The 23,944-nt window shown below is 37.3% G+C and overlaps 1 protein-coding gene across 1 annotated transcript in view; it reads right to left on the bottom strand.

Annotated features, from left to right (window-relative positions):
• LRIG3 (leucine rich repeats and immunoglobulin like domains 3) overlaps positions 1–17,033 on the bottom strand; it is a gene marked incomplete at its 5' end in the record, with an annotated part of 34,504 nt that extends 17,471 nt beyond the window's left edge. Inside the window, 5 exons of the mRNA XM_010176700.1 lie at positions 27–170; positions 2,394–2,537; positions 3,150–3,284; positions 16,638–16,712; positions 16,962–17,033. Coding sequence (XP_010175002.1) covers positions 27–170; positions 2,394–2,537; positions 3,150–3,284; positions 16,638–16,712; positions 16,962–17,033 — 570 coding nt within the window. The remainder of the gene's footprint in view (positions 1–26; positions 171–2,393; positions 2,538–3,149; positions 3,285–16,637; positions 16,713–16,961) is intronic.
• Positions 17,034–23,944: the final 6,911 nt, after the last annotated feature.

Raw genomic sequence — 23,944 nt, 5'->3', positions numbered from 1 at the left:
ATCTATCAAAAAAAGTTGATACTTACAAGACTTCCATGTTGGTCAATCCCCAGAAAGCACCATCCATAAGTCTAGTAACCCCATTTCTCTGCAGTTTTAATGATTTCAAAGCTGGAAGCCCTTGGAAAGTCAGCCCATCTATTTTTTTTATTTTGTTGCGATTCAGCTCCCTGCATCAATAAAACGTACAGTTACAGCAAAGTAAGCGTACCTGCATGCCAACAATCTTTCTTCCCTCTCTGGAAACAAACCTTATTTAAATACTTTTCTTGCACATAAAACAACAGAGAAAAGATGTAATAAAACCCAAACATTTTATTGTAACGCATTATATGCTTTAACCATCCTAATACTGTTCTGCCATTCTGACACTGAGGACAAGTATGGGGTAGTTCCTTGATTTTCAGATTTAAAGAGTCCTTATAGACCTATAATGTAATGGTTAATCCTGTTCATGAATTCAGAAGTGAAAGCAAGTTCCTGGTGTTTACCCAACAGTAGAGTCATTAAGGTTAGCTTGTAATTGCAATCAAAAATCAATCAGTCAGAAAGAAGTTGGGGTTTTTTTTGTGAGAACTAGGCAAAATTAATCATTCTTTCTTTCTTAATCTGGACTCAAGTATTCGTTACATATTCCTCCTTCATTCTCCACAACTAGTTACAAATAGTTCTTTCCCTCTTTCTCAAGCAGTCTTGGCACTCACCTTTCTGCCACTACACACAGCCCTTGTAAATCAGAAACTGGGACCCATGTGTATTCTGGAAGGGAGTTACAAAGCATAACTAGCTGTGGGGCAAGCTGCAGTGACAGTGGTACTCAATACTTCCTTTTTTCCTGCCCTCCACAACACTTTCTTGGCTTTGGTCCTTTTTAACTCCAAACCCTGAACCAAACCCAAGCAGCTTTCTGAGCTATGTGAAAAGGGAAGTCTAGCCTCACATAGTCACAAAGAACATTATTTTTTTTTTTTTATAACAGCGAATTTAAACTAACCATCATTTGTTAAATTAACAGTTTAATTATTAGCAACAAGTGTTATATAGTATAAAGAGACAGGATTAGACAATACTAAGAAAAGACCCTTGTACAACGAGTGATCATCTGCCCCTTCAAGAAGGTCTTAGATCAACCTGCACCCTACCAAACTTAGAAGAATCTTGTCCTTCCAAAACTTACTTCCCCATGGAAAATAAAGGCCTAAATAATTCCCTCTCCATAGTTATAGCACAACTATTTTTCAGAGTCTCAGTCTTGTAAGAATTCAGCTTTCCTCTCTGGCAGCCTGATACGAACTCAACCTGATAACAGATACCTGACAGAGTGACCTAATCCTTCTCCTGTATTTAGATGTGTATGAGTGAAGAACACTCAGTAAGAACAGCCTTCAGTTCTTCCCACTCCTCCTCTGAATATTTCTTTCAGATAACACAAATTTTTTGCCTTCATTTCAGATTAGCTACCTAACAAAACTAGGTCAGCCTACCAATTAAATTGTGAATGAGTAGAACTTTTTTAGGCAAGAATATCATCAACGTTCAAAATTTCAGTTGAATCTGAAGATCAGAAAATCTACTAAGATCGGTAACAAATCCTGAGCTTTGCAGGACTGTTCTCAGAGTCTTCTACTGAGGCTTGAGTCAAACTCTTTCTGCATTTGTATACAGAAAAGACTGCTTCCAGATGTCAAGCATTCTAAGACTTTCTTATGATTTTTCACTTTCAAGGCTAACCTAAGAGCCCATAATTCTTAATTCTTGATTGTCTAATGTGGAAAATAACTATTCAGGATCTGACAAAGTGCAGTCCCAGCCCACCGTCTTGTCAACTTCCTGCACTTTTTTTTTTTGTGTGGTTGTTTTTTTTTTTTAAATAAACAAATAATTTTCCCCATCTTCTTCTATATTAAATAACTGCATTACTTATTAGGTTAAACTTTTATAGACAACAGTGAAGTTGATGGATATCTATCTACTCAAGTTAATTGCTTATTGTCATACCTTCTGAAAGTAAATTAATTCCCTTCCTTTCACCAAGAAAGCACAAAACAGCTAAGAGACTGCTGACTGCTGTAGTGAACTACATAAGTTTACTTAACTTTGTATTTTTACAATGCTTTCTTACAAGAACATTGCTATTGGCCGTTCTCTAGCCTGCCTTTTTTTTTTTTTTTTTTAACAGGCAAACATGATTTTAAACACAAAGACTATTCACATCTCACCAATACATAAGACTAGTTTTGTTCTGTATGAAAGCTGCAGTTAGTAAGGGTAGTAGTAATATGTTTTCTGTGTCTGTCTCACTCTGCCTCTGGTTAAATTAAAGGCTAAAGTTCAAGAACTGCCAGTGCTTTGGAAAACCTGAAAACAATTAGTCAATTGTAGGTTGCACTTACAGGTGTTGCAGATGGGAGAGTTTAAACATCTTTTGAGGGATTGCTGAAATTTTGTTCCTGTTCAGTTTCAATACTTGAAGTGTGGTAGACAAATTGTCAAAGGTACCAGGCTCCACAGAGGTTATTCGGTTACTGTTAATGTACCTGTTGAAACAATGTCTAGAAGGTTAAATTTATCGTTATTTAATAAATTCTTAATATCAAGTAGTGAATCACAAAGCTCTTGTGCTGCCTACTCCTTGATAGAAGTGATTTCATTTATCATATTAATTAGAGTTCTTGACAGCCGAGTCTATGGTTAAATAGTACTTCACCACCAACATTTTGCTCCACTCTGCAGGAGTGCATGATTGGCAGAAGATAGCACGTTGCAACCCTGTTACTTTATTCAGTATAGCTCTGGCACTGCAGTATTACTGAATAAGGATTAAGGTAGACTAAGTCCACCAAACTCCATGTAACTCAACCCTAGCCCAACCATAGAGAACTTTTATTCATTTTGTTACATAATTATTTCTCTCAAGAGACACATCTAATTGACCTTCACTTTTTATGAATTAAAACATTTCATTGCAACAACTCATGTATTAAAGTTAGCAGCTTATGTTAAACTCAATAGGTGAAAGCAGGAATAAATATTTAATGTGCAACTAATTGAAGGATTCAGTAGCTTAACAAACAGCTGCCAATCTGTTTTCCAATAAGATTTTTGAAAGTAGCATGAAAGAAGAAAAAGTAATACTATGTTTTACTTACAGATACTTAAGCTGCAATGATGGAAATGATGATATTTTTAGCTCTGATATATTGTTGTTGCTCAAGTCCAAAGTTTCTAGACTCTGAAATGGCTTCAGATGTTCAGACAAGATGCTGGCAATCTTGTTACTGGTCCTGAAATTTAAGGACAGTAGTCAAGAGACTGTCATTTCCAGAGTAAACACTTGTTAACTACACATGACTGATGAAAAGTTAGTTCACAATTCCTCCACTTGAAAATAATTTCTAGTTAAAGAAAACCAATAAAGTACATTCTCTAGCCATTCCACATCCCAAATTGGAATGCCCTAAATAAATGTGTTCATCAACATTTCTTAAAACATATTCCCAGCAAACAAGCATTATAATCCAGTTACAGCAATTCATGGCTTTTAAAACAAGATGTAAAACCCCAGAAATATCTAGTATTTGCACTGAATGCCCCAGTATGTCCCAGTATTGTAACTAAATCAGATTAGAGTTGTTTTCTATTTTAACCAAATTAACATCACAGTGGCTAGACACTGAATTTTTCTGGAAACTCCTACAGCATAAAAATCAATTTTTATGAATTTCCATAAAAACAGAGATAGATTAGAGGAGATCAATGACAGTCTGCTCCCTCGGAAAGACATTCTGTAATTATGCAATCAGACCCAGTATTTCATCTATAGATTTTTCTACCAAGATTGAAAATAATAAAATTTGTGTTTATTACAGCTCATTACAGAGGTTCTGGACTCCATGTCTGATCAAACTTCAGGTAATCATTGCACCCAGTTCTGCAACACAAATTCTGCAACTGTTTAAAGATATGGGTATCCTAGTCTACTATAAGGAACAGCCCTCCTTTCACTTCCAATGAAATGTACTTTTCCCAGCGATCATATTACATGTTCATACCCAGCAACTTACCAGTTTTTCCATCCCAGTTGCATAATGTACAGAATCATACACACACATCAGCAAGATTAATGGGTTTACTTGTTTGGGGCTAATGGTACATAGGGGAAAACAGATCACAATCAGTTGAATGAATGTAACCCGAAATGATCCTTGTTACCTAGGGAAGTTCAAGTCAGTTCTGGCTGTAGTACATTCTGTACCTAATATGATGAATTATCAAAATTTAAGAGCTCTCCTCAGCTCCTACAGATTGCAGGCAAAAGCAATTTCAGTAAAACTATCAACAAGAATGTTGATTCTGGAAGGTGTTTGCCTTTATTGGAAATACTTGCTCTGGATCAAATATTAAGCCACACATTTAGGGCAGCAGGGACAACCCTCACATATTCAAAGAGCGTGGAGGGGATTACTGCTCGAGACAAAGAAGTCCTGACTCAAAAACTGAACCAGAAGTTAGATTAATGGGCCTTCTGACCACATGTGGGAACGGGTAAGTGATCTTGCAGTCCCTCCAACGCTGTGCTTGTATCGTGTTTCATTCCTCAGGCTGTCTGGTAGAGGTACACTGCATTTTTTTAACTCTTAGCTGAAAGTATTTATAATAAATGGAAACAAATTACTTTAATAAAAAACAACAACAAACACCACCATCATGTGCCAGTCCCACTGGCCAAATAAGACCATGAGTTAGACAACAGGTCACAGAACCTTTCCTTTATGCATTAGTTTGTTTATAAGGTAATTACTAACAAGGTATTAAAACTGCCAATTACTTGAGTGACGAATAAAATTTTCCTTGCAGTAAAAGTGTGCTCCAGCAGAAGCCAGCAATTTCCTGAACTGCACGCCTCCTAAATTGCAGTGTGAAAGTGTTCAGTTATAGAGACGGCTTGCACAGTGCTGTCTTTGTGTCAGCATTGCTCCATAAAACAGAAATTCCTCACAACTGGCAGGATAATGGTCCCTGTATTACAAAGTTTAGTTGGACCTAATGGAACCAAGTAAAACTCTTAGACAGCCTTCAGATTAGCACTTAAACTAACTGGCAAATTACCTGACACAGACCAGGTTACAACAAAAACAAACAAATAAAAAATCCAGCTTGTTTGTTTCAAGGGTTTTTCTTTTTTGGCGATGGTAAAGGTCATATTGTGGAGAGAAAGTAACTTCTTTTGTTCACTGAAACAGAGCTACACATCAAAGTCCTAGTCCATCCCACAATGAAACTCAAACCAGCACTCACTGCACCTTCCTGCTTACTTGTATTTGTAGAAGCTACTAAAAGAAAAAAAAAAAAATCTGACTGGTTCACTCCTTATTGCCCCAACCTCCTAGTCCAGTTTTCTCTTCAAAAAAATTTAAGGGCCAGAATTCACACCTAGAAGGAGATTATCCAGCACTGAACATATCCAAATAGTTGTACTTTCAGGTCCAACTTTAGTTAAAATTAGAAAGTTAAATTTTTATTTGATTTTTCTTCACAATCATCATTTAAGTAAATCAAATAAAAACAATGTATCTGCTTCCTCATAATCACCATAAAAATTAGTCAAGAAGGACATGCTTTAAAATGCAAGCCTATCTAATTGTCAAGGCAGAACCAAACAGTATCCTCTGTGTTGGCCCAATGGCATACAAGTTTGTTCACTGTGCCAAAAAAACCCCAAACAAAACAAAACAAACAACAAAACAAAAAAATCACCCAAACACCAACCAAAACAAAACTCAACTTTCCAGCAAAGTGCTGGACACTTGATCACCACTTCTCATGTGCAGGGAACAGCAACATGCTGCAGCTTCCTTGGAACTTCTCCTGTTACAGCTAAAGCAGCAGGAGCATCAAAGAACACAGATAACACCATTAAGAATACCTTGCATAAATTTGAACATGCCTTTTGCAATTTGAGTGCCTACACACTGACTTGCAGGAAAAAAACAAACAAACAAACAAACAAAAAAAACAACAAAAAAAACCCCAACAACCCAATAGTGCATGCAAACTGATATAATTATTTTTACATAAGCCTGTGTGAATACCAGCTTAAGACAGAATATCAGTTTTTCATTTCAGGTATGAGAAATCTTAGCTTTCTGTCTCAACATTTGTGACTTTAACCACACCACTAGGCCAAAACATCTACAACACCCCTGTCAATCATGATCTCAAGATTCACTCTATATAACAGCTGCAACATATCTGACATATCAACTTGTACTTTCTTTGCCTCTGGGGAAATATAAAGCAGGACAGCAACCTTCGTATCCATTTTGTTAAGGATCCAGTTAACACCATTTAGACATAATAGTTCTCGTGCTGGGGAAAAAAAACCCAACCAACCAAACAAAAAAACCCCACCAACCCAATTTTTTACAGATCTGAGATAGCAGGACTAAGTATCTCTTGATAAAGACTGTCAATATGTAATGATTTTTAAGTCAGAGAAATATCTATGCAAGTTTGCAAGCTTCATTACTCTGATCCTGTAATACAGAAGCCCCAACTCTGAAACAGATTAGGACCTAAAGTTCTTTTGTTTCTATTCAAAAATCTCAGCACAAAAATAAATAAATACTCTTGCACTTCCTTCACAAGCACAACTCTTTCTTCCAGGTAGATCTTGATCTGCTGTGCTTTGAGAACCTCTTAGTTTTATCTTACACCATGATCCTGACAAGGAACATGTGCAGCAGTCTAGAGGTGGAACAACATGGTAAAAAACAAGTTGTCTACAAAGGCAATTTTGGAGAGCTGTGTCTGTGCAGCCTGTTCTCCAAAGTTGTTAGATGTGAAGTAACTGTTTTAACATCTGTGTGATTCTGGACTAAGACGGTATCCCCCCCAACTAAGCCCTGACATGCAGGATATATTGAATCTGCCTAACAAACAGGTAAATTAAATCACAGTAGAGTCTCTTGCTAGAGACTAAGAGAATACGTAAAGAGAAAGAAACTCTGCTAGGGATAGATATATCTTCCTGAGCAGTGATGAAGCCAAGACACTGGGTTTCACAGATGTTTAGTTTGACCATCTTGTGTTTACATGGCTTCCAGATTAGAGCTGGCTTGGAAGCAACCAAATCAGAGCACAGGCAAAGCAGACATGATTGTCCACAGCCAAGCATTTACCAGGTGGTCTCCATTATGTGCCACTTCAGCTTACAGCTTCCTTTTTCACATTTCCTCATACCTCTGTGGTTGCTTCACCTGTTTTTCCCTCCACTCACCCACTGACATCATACGATTCCTGGCACATCATCTATTCTTTCTTGCGCTCTCCCTCCTCCCTCCCAAACTCCTTTGGACTTCTGGAGCTCTTGTAAGAAACAATGATGTCAAGACTCTGAGTAGAAGAAAATTTAAGCAAACAGAACAAAAAAAAAAATCATAGTAAAGATGAAAAATCAATACTGTGATAAACTTCCTCAGAAAGTTCTGGAAGACTCATGTTTTGTGGCTTTTAGGATAAGGCTGGTCAACTTCAAGGAGCACATATCAGAAGAAAGAGTCTCAGTAACTCCTATAAGAAGGAAGAGAGAAAAGAGATTCCCCCCCACACTTCAATTTCTAATCATTTGACTACTAAAATTAATCAGGCTGTAATGAACAATTACATTTAAAATACTGCAAGTATGGTTTCAAGCTGAACACTACCCTTATCCCCTGATATGAATGGGACTACATGCTCTTCTCACCATTAGACATCCAACTGCACCAAATTAAGAACATCACTTTTTCTGAATCTTCTTAACTGTTAGATACAGAAGTATTTCAGGTGAAATGTTTTTTCTCCAAGATGAAGATACCAGAAATAGAGTCAGGATTCTGGCTCACTTCCAGTCCTAATTTTAGACCAGTAGGTCTAAAAGTCTGATGCCTCCTTCACACACGCTGCATTCCTTGCAGCAAGCAATTGTTCTTTCTTCTTATGGTCTCCTCATTCCATGATCTGTGCACATCACTACTCTTTCAGGCATGTCAGCAAGTCTCTGCTGGTTTTTGTGCTTTTTGTGGTATACAGGCATAAAGTAGAAAATAAAAACTAAGAACACTGTAGGCTACTGATGCGCTGTTCAACACTTGAGACCAAAGGTTTCTTGATTCCTAAACCAAACATAAACTGGGTAAAGGGGAACAGAAACATGCAGAAACAACTCTGGAATCAGAGATGATCATTAAAAAGAAGAGAAAGACAAATCCAAACTTCCAAACGTGATACTTTCATAACAATTCTCTCCTGATTCCAGTCCAGTTTGGTGCCATCTGTGACTGTTAATGATAAAATCTTTGACAATATTAAATATGACCTAGATTAAAGCCAGCATAATGCCTTCCAATATTATAAATCATATTTCTAAACTGATGTATGGGCTCTTAAGTAAAAAACACCTATCCTTTATCGATACAGAGCCAACCCTCCCTTTTGGAGGGTGCATACAAAGGCCTAAGCACTTCAGACTGTCCACGCTTCTAGATCTACCCCTAATCTCAGCTGTTAGTAGAAGTTGAGGGATGTGCTCCTGTCCACTTCTATTTCACTCAAGGCACTGAGCCATTACATTTCACTGCTCTATTGCAATAACCACCTATCACTTCTCTAAGATATAACTCAAATATTTACGCCTGACCTCTTAACTTCATTCTGACTTCCTGCATCCTCTGTACCGTATTCCCTACAACTTGGCACCTCCTCCTTGGTAAAATTTCCTACCATTCTTCCATTTTGCCACACAGGAACAGTGTTCTCTATTTTTCTGATCCATTATTATTCTTTTTAATTCATTTTTTTCTTTAACACTGTTGATCAGAAAGTCATGCCAGATTTTTTCCACTGCAAAGCTCATAAAATTTGCATTCTTTTCCATTCTCGTTGCAAAAACATTCATCTAAGCTCTCACTACTTTATATTTTTGATACAACAAACTCTGCGTTTCTACATACTTCTTCCATCATTCAGTCTAAATTGCTGCCATCAAACCTAGTTTCCATGTCTGCAAGTCTGAGTAAGACAGGTTCCTTTTCAAATTCTTTCATTTACTTCCTCTTAGTCTCCGCACCAAATGTCAAAGACTGCAAGAACTAATTCCAGTAAGTTTCTTCACTCTAGCTTTTTGCTCACAACTTCAGCCCAAGTCACACATGGTTTACCACCACTCTCATTTTTGGGACTTTCTCCAAGTTAGCCTTATGCCTGAAGCCCAGTCTGGCATTCCTCTATCCTTTCTTTCAATCCTTCTTCAAAACAAACTCTTCCAGGCAGCATCCAAATCTTACTCTTTCCCATAATAAAGTGGTAGCTGAAGAGATGACAAGGCTGCAAAATATTTGACCAACGTTTTCTTAATAATGGGAGCCAGACTTCAGTTTAGTACGCTAGCTTTATAAACACACAATACCACTTTCTCTGGCAAGCACAGAAGGGAAAGGCATCCACTCTTACTGAACGTAAGCTTTCATTTTCAGAAGTTGCATCTAAACTTCTTTCTTGTGACTGTAGCCTTCTAAATGCAAACTGAGAAAGTGTTCTCCTGGATTTTACGCACAGCTTCCACTCCCAGCCTACCGTGAAATGACAGAGGGGCAGATTTTTCATACTCACCCCTATTCCAAATAATCTTGCAAACAAGGATTATAAAAACAAAACAACAAACTTCCGTCTTTACAGAAGGCACTTGGCAGGAGTTTCCTTATTAAGATACTGCCACACAGTGCAAACTATCACTCTTCTTTCCACATTGCCAGCTGGGGCAAATATATAACCCATTTTGCATGTTTCCTTCAATTAACTGAATTTTATTTCACAAGATGACTATCTGAAGCATGACCTGGGATGCCCATTATCGCAAAACATATTTAAATATACTTTTCCACATTTTAAACAGAAACAGACATACAATACTAAAATAAAATATCTTCTAAATAGTATAAGGGATTAATCAGTAACTATGTTTGTGCAGAAAGTTTGATAGGTACTTAAGTTGTATGTTAATTAATCAAAACTAGAATGTGACAGTGCATGCTCAAATTTTGGAAGAGAATCTTCTTGACAACAGATTTTTTTTTTTTTTTTTTAAACCAAAAATGAAAATCAGTGACCACTATATGCTCTATTATTTCCCTCCCCAAATAAAGAAGGTCAGAATATTCTGATAGTTTTTTTTATCCTTCCTGGTAAGGAGAACAGAAGCAAGCACGAAGCTGCCTAAAATTTACAAAACTTTAGTTACAAGCTCAACACCTTCCTTCGCACAGATCTATGAGAAGCCACTTCAATTTAAGAGTTAGTTTACTTAGTCTTAAGAGCTTATAAAGAAAAATCCTTTTTCAGATCATATATTTAAGTTAGGTAGCATGAACAATTCCATTCACTCTGAAAGCCCTGTAAGTAAAGGGCTTTTGATACTTCAGTATCCTAAGTTCCACATGCTAAAGGTCTGTATCACATTGGAGTTAGCTCCATCGCCACTGCCTGACAGCACAATGGTTTACCACCTCAAGAAACAACCGTGTTATAACCAGGTCTTTCATCGACAGGATTTTATTCAGATTGGAGCAAAGCATGCTGTCTACTGAAGAGATTTTACTGATGACTGAGAACAGGATTAATAAGCAACTAAGCAAGGTAGCAGGAAGGAGTTAACACAGGAAGACACAAAGCTAAACCTGGCTCTTTTCATAACTTAATCTTAAAACTCCAGAGCTTATTTATGAAGCCTAGTATACACTAAAACTTGTAGATCTTCTCCAACAAATTCTCTGCTGCAGCTGTATGGGTTAGATGAGCAACAAACAGAACCTTCCATTCAGAGCACACACTACTGTCTGGACCTGAAAAAAAAAAAGAAAAAAAACTTTCTAGGCACTCCCTGGGTTTTTATTTGTTTGCAGTGAACAAAATAATTATTTTTTTAAACAAATCATTGTTGATGGCTTATATAATTTTGCTTTTCTTTTTCCTTCGAAGAGAAAGACTGTACTTTTTCAGTAGAACAATTTACTTTTAGCTTTAGGTTTGCTTTTCAGAAGTTTTCACTGAACACCAAAGGGCCAAGACTAATAATCAAGTAATCATAACCAAGTAATCAGAGTTATTTCATAGTGGCTTATCAGAAAGCTACACTGAAAGCTGAAAGAATTTTGATTACTTTGAAAACTTGTGAGCCCTGCAGTTACCGAAGAGTGGCTCCTTTACAGTCCTTTTGTCCTGTTTTTAACTCCTTATCAATCTTTTCTGTTAATATTTTTTTGTTCCTTTACCTTTTTAAACATCCAGGACACAAGACATGTGTCTTCAAAGCCAATGCGTTTAAATTCAGCATACACCAACAGAAAGACATTACAAATCGAAGGCCACAGAAAGCCTTCAGAAAAGTGACTTGTAGTTTGTCCAGCACCTAAAAAAACAAATGGGCACATTTCAAGAAGTCTCCTCAATAATGGTAACATTTTTCATGGTCTCAGAACTCAAAGTGAATGGTGATGCAATTCCTTGTTTTAACTGCCTTAAAGTTTTCCTGTACAGATGGACTTCGAGGTCCTCTGAGGGTAGCAGAGGAAAACCTGTAGTATGTTGCATATTCTATGTGTCTCTTAAGAAAAGAAGATTTCACATTCTGAAAAAAATGAAGTAGCAACGTAATACAAACCACATACTAATGTAAAACTTGAAAAACATCACTGAATCGTGAAATCACCCATGCTCCTTTTACTTCTGTACCATGAACTTTGTATTTTCCACCCTGGCTTTAGTAAGGCCAAGTATCTGTTTGTGTTCTAGACTAACATGATCAATCTTTACAACATAAACTAAAAGGATATTCCACTTGCCACAGTACTCAAAAGATACAGTGCACTGATGATGTTGATGCCTACAATTATGTATTCTTAAAAATTCTGCAAGTAAAGTAGCATGGGTTTCTTATTTAAACTGTATATCCTTAAATAACGTTGCAGCCTTTGCAAATCAGTCTTTCTTCTTTACAAAGCACTAATCACACCAAATCACTAATCAGACTAAAAGTAGCTAACGATTTCTGAAGAGTTTTAAAGTAAAATCCCTATGCAAATGCTAGTTAAACATCATGCAGGACTTCTATACAAGGCTATTGTACTTGGTTTCAGTCTACTCCGGGATTCAATCTAAGTATAAAACTTTACAGCAATGACAGACCTAAAATGCAATACTAGTTTTCTTCTCATGCATCAATATCACAGACTTTAGCAGATTTTCAGGATAAACAGGACAGGACTGGTAGATCTTGGACAAGGAATACCATTAGAAAGGCAACCAAATTGAGAACCTTTGCTTGTTCTGGAATGGGGGCGTTAGCGCCCATTCCTCTACCTGACACAAAAGTGACCCACTTACCTAGAAACAATGAAAAGTAACTTGTTTATTCTTCAAGAACTGCAGAATTTTCTACCACAACTATTTAAAGCAATTCTATGTTAATTTAACTGTTTTTACAAGCACTTCAGGAAAGCAAATTAGGAAACATGTAACATATTTTACTTCTAGGGATAGATAAATACACCTACATTACTGTGTGTTGCACCTGTACCTGATATATTTGTGGTAATCAACTGTTAAATCCAGTATTCTCCCCAAAAACTTATGTTGTCCAGCACTAGGGGGTAGCTGGGCTCTTGGATAGGGCTACTGTGCTGACTGGAGAGCAGGCAATCTCTGGCAGATGTCTGAACTTCTCACTTTCTACCCTGATAAACTGCTCTCTCCCTGCCTTCTCACACAGAAGACAGAAAAGGGCTGGGTGGTTGAGCAAAAAGAACACCCTGCCTTTTCATTTTCAAGTACTTGACTTAAATAGTCAAACGCTGAAAGATGTGATCAGACCTTTGCAAATAAAATCACTGTAAGACAGGCATGCCCAAGTACATTGGCTAGACATTTAAAGAGAAACTTAACTAACCTAAACTTAGACATCTAAAAGCTAGTTTAAAATAGACATCTAGATGGGCTTCAGTAGAAAGGTCATCTAAACTATCTTAGGGAAGATAAATCATTTCAGAGAAAGCCTTTTCTCTTCTACTCATCCTGAAGAGGATATACAGTTAGTAACTCATACTTATGATGGCAAATTTTCAAGCATTTAGGGTATGGAAGATGAATCCTACTTTTTGCTCTGTCCAGAACATATTACATCTGTTAAGTGCCCGGCAAGCCATGGTAGCTTCACAACCTAAGTCCTCCTGAGCAGATTTAGCCCAAAGTACCCTTCATTTAGTTCACAGCAGTTTCCAGATTCCCAGGAGGCTCAGAAGCTCTCCTATGCCATGTGACAAGATACATACTCATCATGCACCTGAATAAAATCACAGGTGCATCTCCAGGTATGTCATGAGTGTGCGCCTGCACGTGCTTGTATACTCCTTCACACAGACATAAGGTCTTTCCAGGGTAGTGGGAGGTTTGTGATTGCCTGATACTTTTCTTTCCCAAGGTGTTCAACTCTCTAACTGGCATCCATAAAAATAAAATGTCAGTATCATTGTTTTATGTTACCAACAGACCACTACCATGAGACTGGGAACATCTACTGCTCTGGGTATGTCTACCCTGCATAATTCAACAACATGTAAATATCTAAGCCAGACAAATATTAATTAATGGCTAGATCTAATAGCTGGCTAATAGATGGCTTAGAAATGAGGTAGCTCCAGAAATGGAAACTACACTAACATGATAATCCACCCATGCTTGTTTATACTGTTTCAAGAATTTAGACATACAGCGCTGTATAGAGATACCTGCACTATTATTCACTGTAGATATACCAGCAGTGTGATTTTCTTTGAAGTACAAGAAAATTCGTGCAGAACAGGTAAAATTCTAAGACTCCACAGCTGTGTCACAAGTACTAACAACTGAAAAACAGATTCTTGCAAGAAGTTTCTTCAACAATTAAGATTTTGGCAAGAAAGGAGGGCACCATTTCCACAGCATTCCTTGAAGACTCCTTGGAAAAAACAACTGGCTTTTCAACTGACAGTAATGAATCAACGTGTATGTGTCTCGTAAGAAATGTAATCAAATCAATTTTCAGAAAACTAGCACCCTCTTTTCTGTTATTATTTGAAAGTCAGAACAAAGACTCAATAAGGAAACAGTGGTTTGTTTTGGAAAGTCTCCACAAGCTCCTTTCATATAAAAATTTAAAATCCTGAAGAAAGTCATCAGATGTTTCAAGTACAGTTATTTTTTGAAGAATGGTTCTAAAATTTATAATCTAATTGTTCCGTATGTGTTCTCTTTGCGCGACTTAGATATCATATTAACTCAAGTGTGATTAAATACCTCCAAATAACATCCAACACCGAAAAAAAAAGGTATGTTTTTTCACTTCTAAAACAAAGTATTATTAGATTGATTATTTGTCCATCTATGATACCACTATATTACATATTTTTATGCCAGACAACTGTTGTAGGTTCATTCCTCTTTATTTATATTATTTTCTGTAAAATGTGATTTAACATCTTTACCTAAATAACTTCCAACCTGCAAGATGTTTTAAAAAGAAACCTTTGCAAAAGAAACAAGATTATTTTTTAAACACTCACTAATTTTATGCTCTATGTACATCTGTTTTGATATGGAACAAACAATCGTCTAACTATTATACGTTGATATTCACAAGTTAACATAAAACTTTGAAATTACTTAATAAATTATTTCTACCATATTAATCTCAAGGAATCTCTGCTGTGGTCACAGAATAGGTATTAAATCTCAGCTGGAGCACACATATTCAGTAATCTTCTGACACCACAAAGTAGTAATGGAAATTCAAACAAGAGCATGCTAACACCCAACCAGATCTCCTTTAACTGCATTGGTAGTATGATAACAGCTTTTAGAAATACTCCCCCACCCTCCCCCAACTTTTAAGTGTCAGTATATATAATGAAGAGCACATATCTAACAAAGGTTTTTCCTTATGTTTGACCACTTGAGTAAATTAACCAAGCTAGTGATCTAAGGATATGGAACAACCAATCCAGTAGTAACTGATTTTTAGTTATTCTCTCAAAGGAATACAAAAAACTTTGCACAGCTGCAGAAGGATGATTTTTGGTTCATCTAAATTAGTTAAGTTTCCAAAAGAAGGACTAGAGAAGATACTAAGACTAATTATCAATTTTGTATTTATCAGAAGTAAGGCAGGAGGATATAAACCACTATTAGGTTAGTATTTCCAACTTTGTGGTAAAAAGAACCTTAGCAAGGTGGTAAAAAAAACCCAAACTCTTTAGATATGTTAGATGCTTAAACTACAGAATGCTATGCCAGTGTAAAAGTAACATCAACACCAATGCAAAAGAGAAGATATGCTTAAATTCAACAGTTATTTGTCAGACACCATCTGCTTTTTCTTTCATTCTTTTCTGATTCTGATCTGTAAGAAACCACATCAGTATCAAATGTCACTTAGTTCTTATTCAAACAGAGCAGTCCAGACACAGCGGCTGCACCAGCTAACTTAGCTGACCTGGGCCTAGAGTAAAAACAAACCCCTATAAATCACCAGATGTAAGCAATTGAATAGCGATCAATTTAATTAACTGAACAGCTTTCCAAAGTTTACTGTATTGTTTTAACCCTTTAGGCTTCTTCAAGGAAGGTAACTTGCAATTAGTATTGAAGGGCAGGATTTGGCCAGAGGGCTACATACTACTAGCTTTAGACACTTTAGATTCCCACTGATAGAACTCAAACTCCACGCATGAAAAAAGTATCTTTTATTTTTTTTTCCAATTAATGGTACGATCATAACTATCTTTGGTAGCAGTTACTTCAACATTTTAGAAAAATTAGATCACAAGAAAAAAATAAAATCTAACTGATTTCAAGTGAAAACCTCAAGAATAAAGTTTCCTTTAAAATCAGGTTTGGTTTTGGGCCCTATGTGTCTTTTACAACTTTATACTCATATCACAGATGCCTCACCAAGTAACCTACTAATTTCTTTCAAACAAAAGAAGGAACATAGACCTAATCATGTGTCACAATTATACGCATTAGCCACAGCCGTAAGAAAATTATGCCGCACATTAAAATAGGCTCGAAAAAGACATTTTAAAGATATTGGCAAAACACCTTCTAACCTACATACTTGTCCTGAAGCTGCATCTCGAGGGGATTTCCCCATGTTGCCCACTGAAAATAATGGAATTCTGCCATGATTTAACGCAAGTGGGATTTCAGCCAAGATGCGTAATGATAGAGTGTAACTCTTGTTTTAATGTCGTATTGTACAAGTTTGCATAACGTTTACTTATGTTTGTACAGCGCCTAGCACAACAGGGCTGAGGCTTCTGGGCACTACCACAATATAAATTAATTCTAATGCAGTCTTTGTGTCTGAGGGAAGCATAAAAACTACAAGGATTAAGCTCAATTATACACATTTTAAACAACCTGCTAAATAATATGACATAATCAACTTCTTAACCACAAGCTGCTCTATTTCCAATTATTTCACTTTAATCTCTGTAATACATGTGTTTCCATGAACCCTGTAGAGTTAGTTCCACTAACTAGGGACAAGAGTAAGATCTACTTACAAAGACAGAAGAGTTATATTTGCAGAGACTGGCCCCAGATCCGGAACGATCTCCAGTTCATTGTTGTTCAACTTCCTATTAATATTAGAAAAGGTAGAGTCAGCTTTGAAATTAATCAAAAGTATGTACATTGGATTTGCTAAATTGCTGAACAGTGTCACCCCAAAATTAAGAAATAATTCCAGTTTCACTTAATGTAAAATATCAGAACAGCAAACATCTTTGTTGTTCAACCAATCATCCCTGAAGAAACAGCTATACAATTAGCATACACAAACACTGGGTGGTTTTTTTGTTTGTTTAAATTAAGACAAATTAACTTACACTTCCCGAAGACTATGAAGGTGATCCAAGAGACTGGTCTTGATTGAAGATAATTTGTTGTGACTTAAGTCCCTATGAGGTTACAAAAATAAACAGCCTGTCAGTTTTGCCATGAAACACTGGGTAGAGCAATACAATTTCAATGCAAAAACGTGCTATCATTTGTTTCCAAGTACTTTTTTTTTTTTATATTAGCAAAATTAGATTAGAAACTCATTTGAGTATACCGGATATAAGTAAGTTTAAACACCTTGATCACTGACAGCAGTGTCAAAAAATTTCCTAAACCTCTGAAAAATTCAGAACTGTTCATTGGGGTCTGTGTATGACCTTAAGATGTGGACTCATATACACTATCAACAACCCCTCTTCCCCATCCCTTCACAACAAAAGATCTAGCTAAAGCAACCTCTTTGGTATAGCCTCTGAAGGAAAATTAATAAATCAAGACTCACAGCCATCTCATTCCTCGAGTCAATCATAATATTTATATCACTGACTCTTCTCACTTCTCTAAAGCAACACACAGATTATAAGTATACAATGAGGACTGTCCATAAATCTCAGTTCTATTTTCATGCTTTCACACAATTCAGGACTCCATTCTTACATAACCAAAATTAATGGGGATCAAACAAGTGATACCAGAAGAAAACAGACACAGGAAGGCCTAATTCTATTCTGAGTTTTAAGATGTCTGTTCATTAGACACATTAATACCACACTTAACTGCACTTAGTTTATAAGAAATCTTGTTAATGTCTTGCAGTGTTTGCTGCAAAGCAAGACAGGGTACTAAGGATGCAACACATTTTCTTGACCACTGTCAAGAAATTTCCCTACAGACACCATATGTCTTCTCAATCATTTGACACCACCATAAGATGGAGTCCAAGGAAACTTTTGCTGTTTCTGGAAGTATTGGAAACATCACACAAATAAAAGAATGACCACATAATAGAAGGCAGAGAAGCTAATTACACAAACTCATCTTGCACGTCTATAGAGATTTGCACAAGTGGAATAGATTCACAACTGATCTTGTAACCATGGCTAAGGCTGTTTAAGACCTCCCCCGTCTAGCCACTCATCCACCACCACATGCACTTTCCTGCTCCCATTCCACAGCCTGTCACTACCTCACCTGCACAGATTCAGCCATCTGCAGAGCACTTGCTGGACATTGTAATACTGAGTTTATCCAAGCCAGCAAACAAAAACTGCCAGTATTTTTAAGTTCTTAAACTCACTCCAGTGAGAGCTTGCAACACAGACACATACAGAATTGCATCAGCACGTTTCAGTAGCAAGCTGTTGTGGCATCAAGTAAATGCAAAGAAGTTTCTCACACTTCATGACACTTTCCCCTGTGCTAATTAAGCACTGAACAGTCACCCAATGTGCCTGGAGTCCTCATCAAGCCACGTGGGTATGGAGTGTATTGCAAGTTGTACCTATGAGGAAACTCAACGATTCCTTACACCTTTTTCCAGATAATATGACTCAGTACAGTCACCTATACTGAGCATGCCAAACAAAGGCCTGACTCCCACGGATGTGTTTACCCTCCATCTACAGTTCTGGAAGTGAAGAAATCTGATGATCAGCATACCCTTGCTGCACACAGACCAGAACTAGCTTAAATCAAGCCAGGTTCAGGGTCTGTACTAGGTGTTCTGCTCTGTGACTAAGCCCTGAACAACTACAGATCCAAAGAACTCCAGTTTCTCTGCATCCAGCATTGCAGATCCTTAGACACAGGTGTAACACTGCAACCCAGCCAGGCACCTACGCTTCTTCAACAGCACACAGAGAAAGTAAAACCAAGTTTTAGACTCCCCCAACTGTTTGCTGCTTTATGCAGTACTTGTTCAATGTTGCCAGGACAATTCCATCGTCTCTTCTGCCCTCCCTTGAGCCAGTGGTTAATAATAATAATAATAATAATAATAATAAAATCAAACGTTAAAAATAATCCCAGGCACATATGGGCATTACAAGGGATACCACCAGTTACGAGGTGTGCTCTGAGCTAGCCAACTGCATCATGCCCAGCAGGCTGTGGAGCTGTGGCACCGGTGTCTGGCACACAGGTACAGGCTGGGAGCAGATACCCGCTACGTTTCCCAAGCCAGGGCTGCACAAGGCAGACCTACAGGTGCAAAAGGCATTTTCCAGCACAAAAAAAGGGGAGGTGAGGGCTGGGAGGAGACACCTAGAGAAAGGGAACATCCTCAACCACCTTCAGGTGGCCACGTAGGGGTATGTTTTCTGACACTCGGCTCTGGACTTAAGCACCTAATATATATCTGCACCTTCTTCCAGGTATCTAAACCCCTACAGACTTTCCTGTTAAAGACTGAAAATGCTCAAACTGTATTTCTTTTCCAAAACCCACAAAATGTCAGTTTCATCACTATGATTTTGAGTTCTCCTGTAAATGAGGTTAACCACCTCTGAGTTACCAGACTGCATCTTTCACTGCTTAAAAATCTAGTGCAAACACTTGTCTGGACGTAGACTGGGAAAAAAAATCCTTTTGTTTAACAAAGACATTAGCTGCATGGATTTGAAATTCTCATACTGCATTCTTAAATGTAAATACTGAAAAAATATGCTGTTACAAAGATCTAGACAGGAATCTAACTTAGTCCTTTAGAGCAGACAGAATAGAGACAATTTTTACCCTTAAACTTAATTCAATATTTGGCTTAGTCTGTAGGGATTATAAGAACTATGCAAATAAACAGCCAAAATTTAGTGAAGTTAGGGCTGTTAGTGCCTAATATGTTACTGTTCTTCATGCTTCAGACAAGACTTAGGAATTAGTAATTATTTCGACAAAGAGCTTTCAATGTTAGTGCTAAAAACCTGGATTTCTTCATTTCAGCTAAAAACCCTGCAAAAGGTTTATTTAAAACATGTTTGCCTAAAGGACCTACCAGACAGTAACAGACGTGAGTAGATTTGTTCTGCTGGAGTTATATGTTAAAAAAAAAAAAAAAAAAAATCTGGCAGAGTCCTTAAACTATAAAAATTCTGCAATTACAACCACTGCTGTGCATGATCACCACAGTGGAGCCAGACACTTTCACTCATAGCTCAGGCTCACATCCATCTGGAGTCTATCAAGGCAACCATGAGCATAACAACTTACACTACGCTTCAGACTACTTTTTGTTATTGTTGTTTCTTTTTTAACACTAAAGATACACTAAGATTTTCCACATAGCTTTAAAAAAAAATACATACATGCAACTTCCTCATTCCTGGTTTACTTAGAGCAGGTTGTCTAACAAAGCAAAACAACAACAAAAAATCTCCAAACAATATTGAATTGCCTGTTTCACATAGCTGTATACATGCTTGTCTACCAATTGTTGGATAAAACATGAATTATAAATATTTTATTAAATATTATTTAATGAGACACTTCAGGAAAAAAAAAAACCTTGCAAGTTACATTAAATTAAATCACCGTGGCTGGAAGTGAACCAAGAGTTAAGAATATTAGTAAAAGACAAATATTTAAGTGAAGCTTAAGCCTACAGAAGTTTCTGAAACACAGAATCCCTGGATCTGAGGTGTTTTTTAAATATAAGAATCTATCATCCCTGTTGCAAAGCTACAAGTATATTTCAATCCATTGTATGTATCTTAAAACAAGTCTGAAGAAAAGATTTGAAAACAAATCAGTATTTGTCCTTCACAGAAATGGAACTGACAACATTTAAACACTAAGATTATTACTACACATTTTCCATTTCTGAATTTTCCTTGTCTGTTAAAATCACATTACAAGTGGGAAGAAAATCTCCTCTGTGATTACTTTTGCTACTAGAATTTCAAAATCTATGAAAGATATAACAGTGAATGCACTCAGAAACCAGATTTATATTAAGAAATTCCTTGTAACAATAAAAAGTATATATACCTGTTCTTCACCTCAGATTTCTAATAAAAGTGATTGAGCATTTAAGTAGAATTGCCTCCACTTGAAAAAGCATGCCATAGTCTTTGAGACCCTTTAAGAACCCATTTTATGAAAGAAACTGTTTTCTACATTCCATTACGTTTGTATGGCCACCTTTTGTAACTCACAAGCCTTTGCGTTAGAAGGCTGAAACATAATTCTGAACATCAATGTTTCTGTGACAAAAAATTGAAAGGAAGGCCTAATGCATAGAGGGAAAGGGCGAGTGCTTCTTCATGCATTTTATAAATATAACTTCTAGACGCTAACTTCATTTACAACACTTAGTCACAATTATCATCTTCTTCCTTAGAGAACTCAGAAACCTGAGCCCCAAGTCAAATTTAAAAATGCAAATCCAGCAACAGCTTCTTAATCAGTCCCACTGGGGCCTATAGAGCTGCTAATTCAGCAGAAATCAGGAGAGCTGAAAAACAAAAAGTCAGGCTGTAGCTGTTTTAAGACACTGATCCAAAGTGACTCATAAATCAGCTTGCTATGTTCAAGTTCTAGTCTGGAAAATATTGAAAAACAGCTGTGAAAACCATACGGCCCTTTTTTCTGGCAATTCTGGTAGAGAACTAGAGGATTTATAAAATGTAAATACTAAAGATGTAATACAAACACAAGGGAAAACCATCTTTCATACTTTCCCTCCTTTTCCCCACTTACAGTTTTAGCATTCCTTGGTGAACCTGGTGAGGGGTACGGCAGTGCCACCAGGAGTTTGCACACACGGAGGACAACAGCCAACCCTCAACGATCTTCCTCCCTCTCTCCCTCCGCCTCCAGTTCTGCTACACCAGCTCTAACAAAGCCACATTCTTGCCATCTCGAGACACATATCCTGGAAGTAAATCTAACTTCAAAACTACTTGTACACAATGCCACTACAAATGTTTATCGGTTTTCAGGGGATTGTTATCTTCTGTGAAGGCAGGGTTACAGAAGATGGTATTTTTGCCAAAAAAACAAAGGAAAGCTCGCAATTATCACCTGTTTACACCCAATTTTGTGAAGCCACTTCTGTACAAAGCAGTAGTCTGACTCTTGCCACCGAAGAGAAGGGTACATAATGCAGTACTCAGGCTCTTTTTTAAATTTTATTTTATTTTTATTGCCCTCCTTGTTCACTTTGGGGTCACGTAGCTTTTCCACATTAGACACACTCGTTTTATTTCACCAGGGGATTTGAACACAGAAGGTATGAAAGAGTGAAACAGAGCTTCAGAAAACCAACTTCATCGGACCCGCTTCTCCATCTGAGCGAGCAGACAGATGGGCAGAGGAAGGCATAAAGCCTAACGTGGGCCCAGACCTTCTCAGGTACAAGACCTTTTCCACTCCCTGCTTGGGAGATCTCACCTGCATATGTTGATAACATGGTGTAATAGCTGCTGTTTTCTAAAGAGGACTGGAAAGCCTGCAATTAAACTACTAGCCTTTGGCTATACCCACTGTGGACATATACCAATAAAATTCATAAACAGTCTTTTATAATTTGTAAATGCACAGTTTGTTGCAACAATAATCGAGGCTATTCAAACCTTTTTTTTGCTTATGTAAAACTGAAATGCATTATAATCTTACAGATTGCGGAGTCTCGGCTCCAGGGACTGGACTAGCGGGAGGTAACAGACAACGTGACACTCTTCCTCATTCTCTTATTAAGAAGAGGGGAAGGAAGAAAAAGCAGGGTGCTTCTAAGGCATTTGACACAAACAAAAGAAATATTTACACAAAAGCGGCCGGACCACATGGTTTGGTGACACCTACAAAGATGTACTCCTGTGAGTTTAAGAGGGACTGACACAGCTGTCCAATGAGTAATCACAGCAGGGTTTCTTACAACAGACCAAAGCTTATTTATACAAGTGGAACTTATTTTCTCACACTTTTAAAGGAATGTGAACTTACATAAGGACAATTTACACCACCAAGGGAATTCTAATTAGAAAAACCTCCCCTGTGCTAACAAAAAAGCCCTGCGATGTGTTTTATTGTCTCTCAGTAACCTGAGTGGAAAAGACAAATTTGGATTACTGCTAATGCAAAATGTTTTTTAAAGTAACTCTAAAAATTAAAATTCTGTGACTTTGCCCCTTGTTTTTTGTTTACCATGCTGTCACACCTGAACACACTTAACAGCACTGAAGTAAGCCAAGCTAAGAAACTAAGCTATGAAGTTTAGCTTAGTATCAAAAAAGCCTTAGGTTTTGTCAGAAAACTTACGTTAGCACAATGAAATAGTTCAAAAGAACAAGAGGGATGAAATTTAATAGGAAGCAAAGCCAGTTGTTGAAAATAAGCCAGATCTGCTATTTGATTCATATGCTTCAATCACACAATCCAAAAGAAAAAAAAAAATAAGAAGTTGCTTTTTTCCTCATGCTTTCTTACACCAGTCCTGGAAACATTCACCTCCCAGAGCCATTCCTGTGTTCAGTCCCATATGGTGTCAATACAGCCATCCACATTTCATGAGTAAAGCAGCATGACCTCCAGACGAGGCAATTGAACAGAATTAGCCACAACTAATTGAAAGTCTTCCTGTTTACTTTAAAGTCCTTATCTCAATCTACTTTGGAAATGTTAATAGAAAATTAATATGACTAATACAGAAAATCTCTGAGTGACAATAGATTAAAACCAAATGCGAATAGTCGCTCAGCTATTTTCAGGCTTTTAGAAAGCTCCCGTAACTTACGCTTTGTCCGTAAAAGTTTGTCACTGAAAAGTAAGTTTTCTACAGCGGGCGTTTCAGTCCGCCTTACCGCGGATCCAGCGAACCCGTGCCACCGCACCGAGCCGGGCAAGCTCCATAACATCACCAAACCCAAACCCACCGGGGAACGAAAAGGAAGGAGACTGCACAAATAAAACCGAGACCAGTTTTCCCGGCACACAAACCAGGATTAACTTGGTGACCGTTGCACGTTTTCCAATAATGTCATCAGAACTTCTTTCCTCCCCCTCTCAGAACACTGACCAGCGCTCCCGGGCCCGTTTC

Source organism: Antrostomus carolinensis, unplaced genomic scaffold, assembly GCF_000700745.2.
Source record: "Antrostomus carolinensis isolate BGI_N321 unplaced genomic scaffold, ASM70074v2 scaffold131, whole genome shotgun sequence".
Taxonomy (NCBI): domain Eukaryota; kingdom Metazoa; phylum Chordata; class Aves; order Caprimulgiformes; family Caprimulgidae; genus Antrostomus; species Antrostomus carolinensis.
Note: the sequence above shows the minus strand (reverse complement) of the source record. Positions and strands in the feature narration are given on the sequence as shown.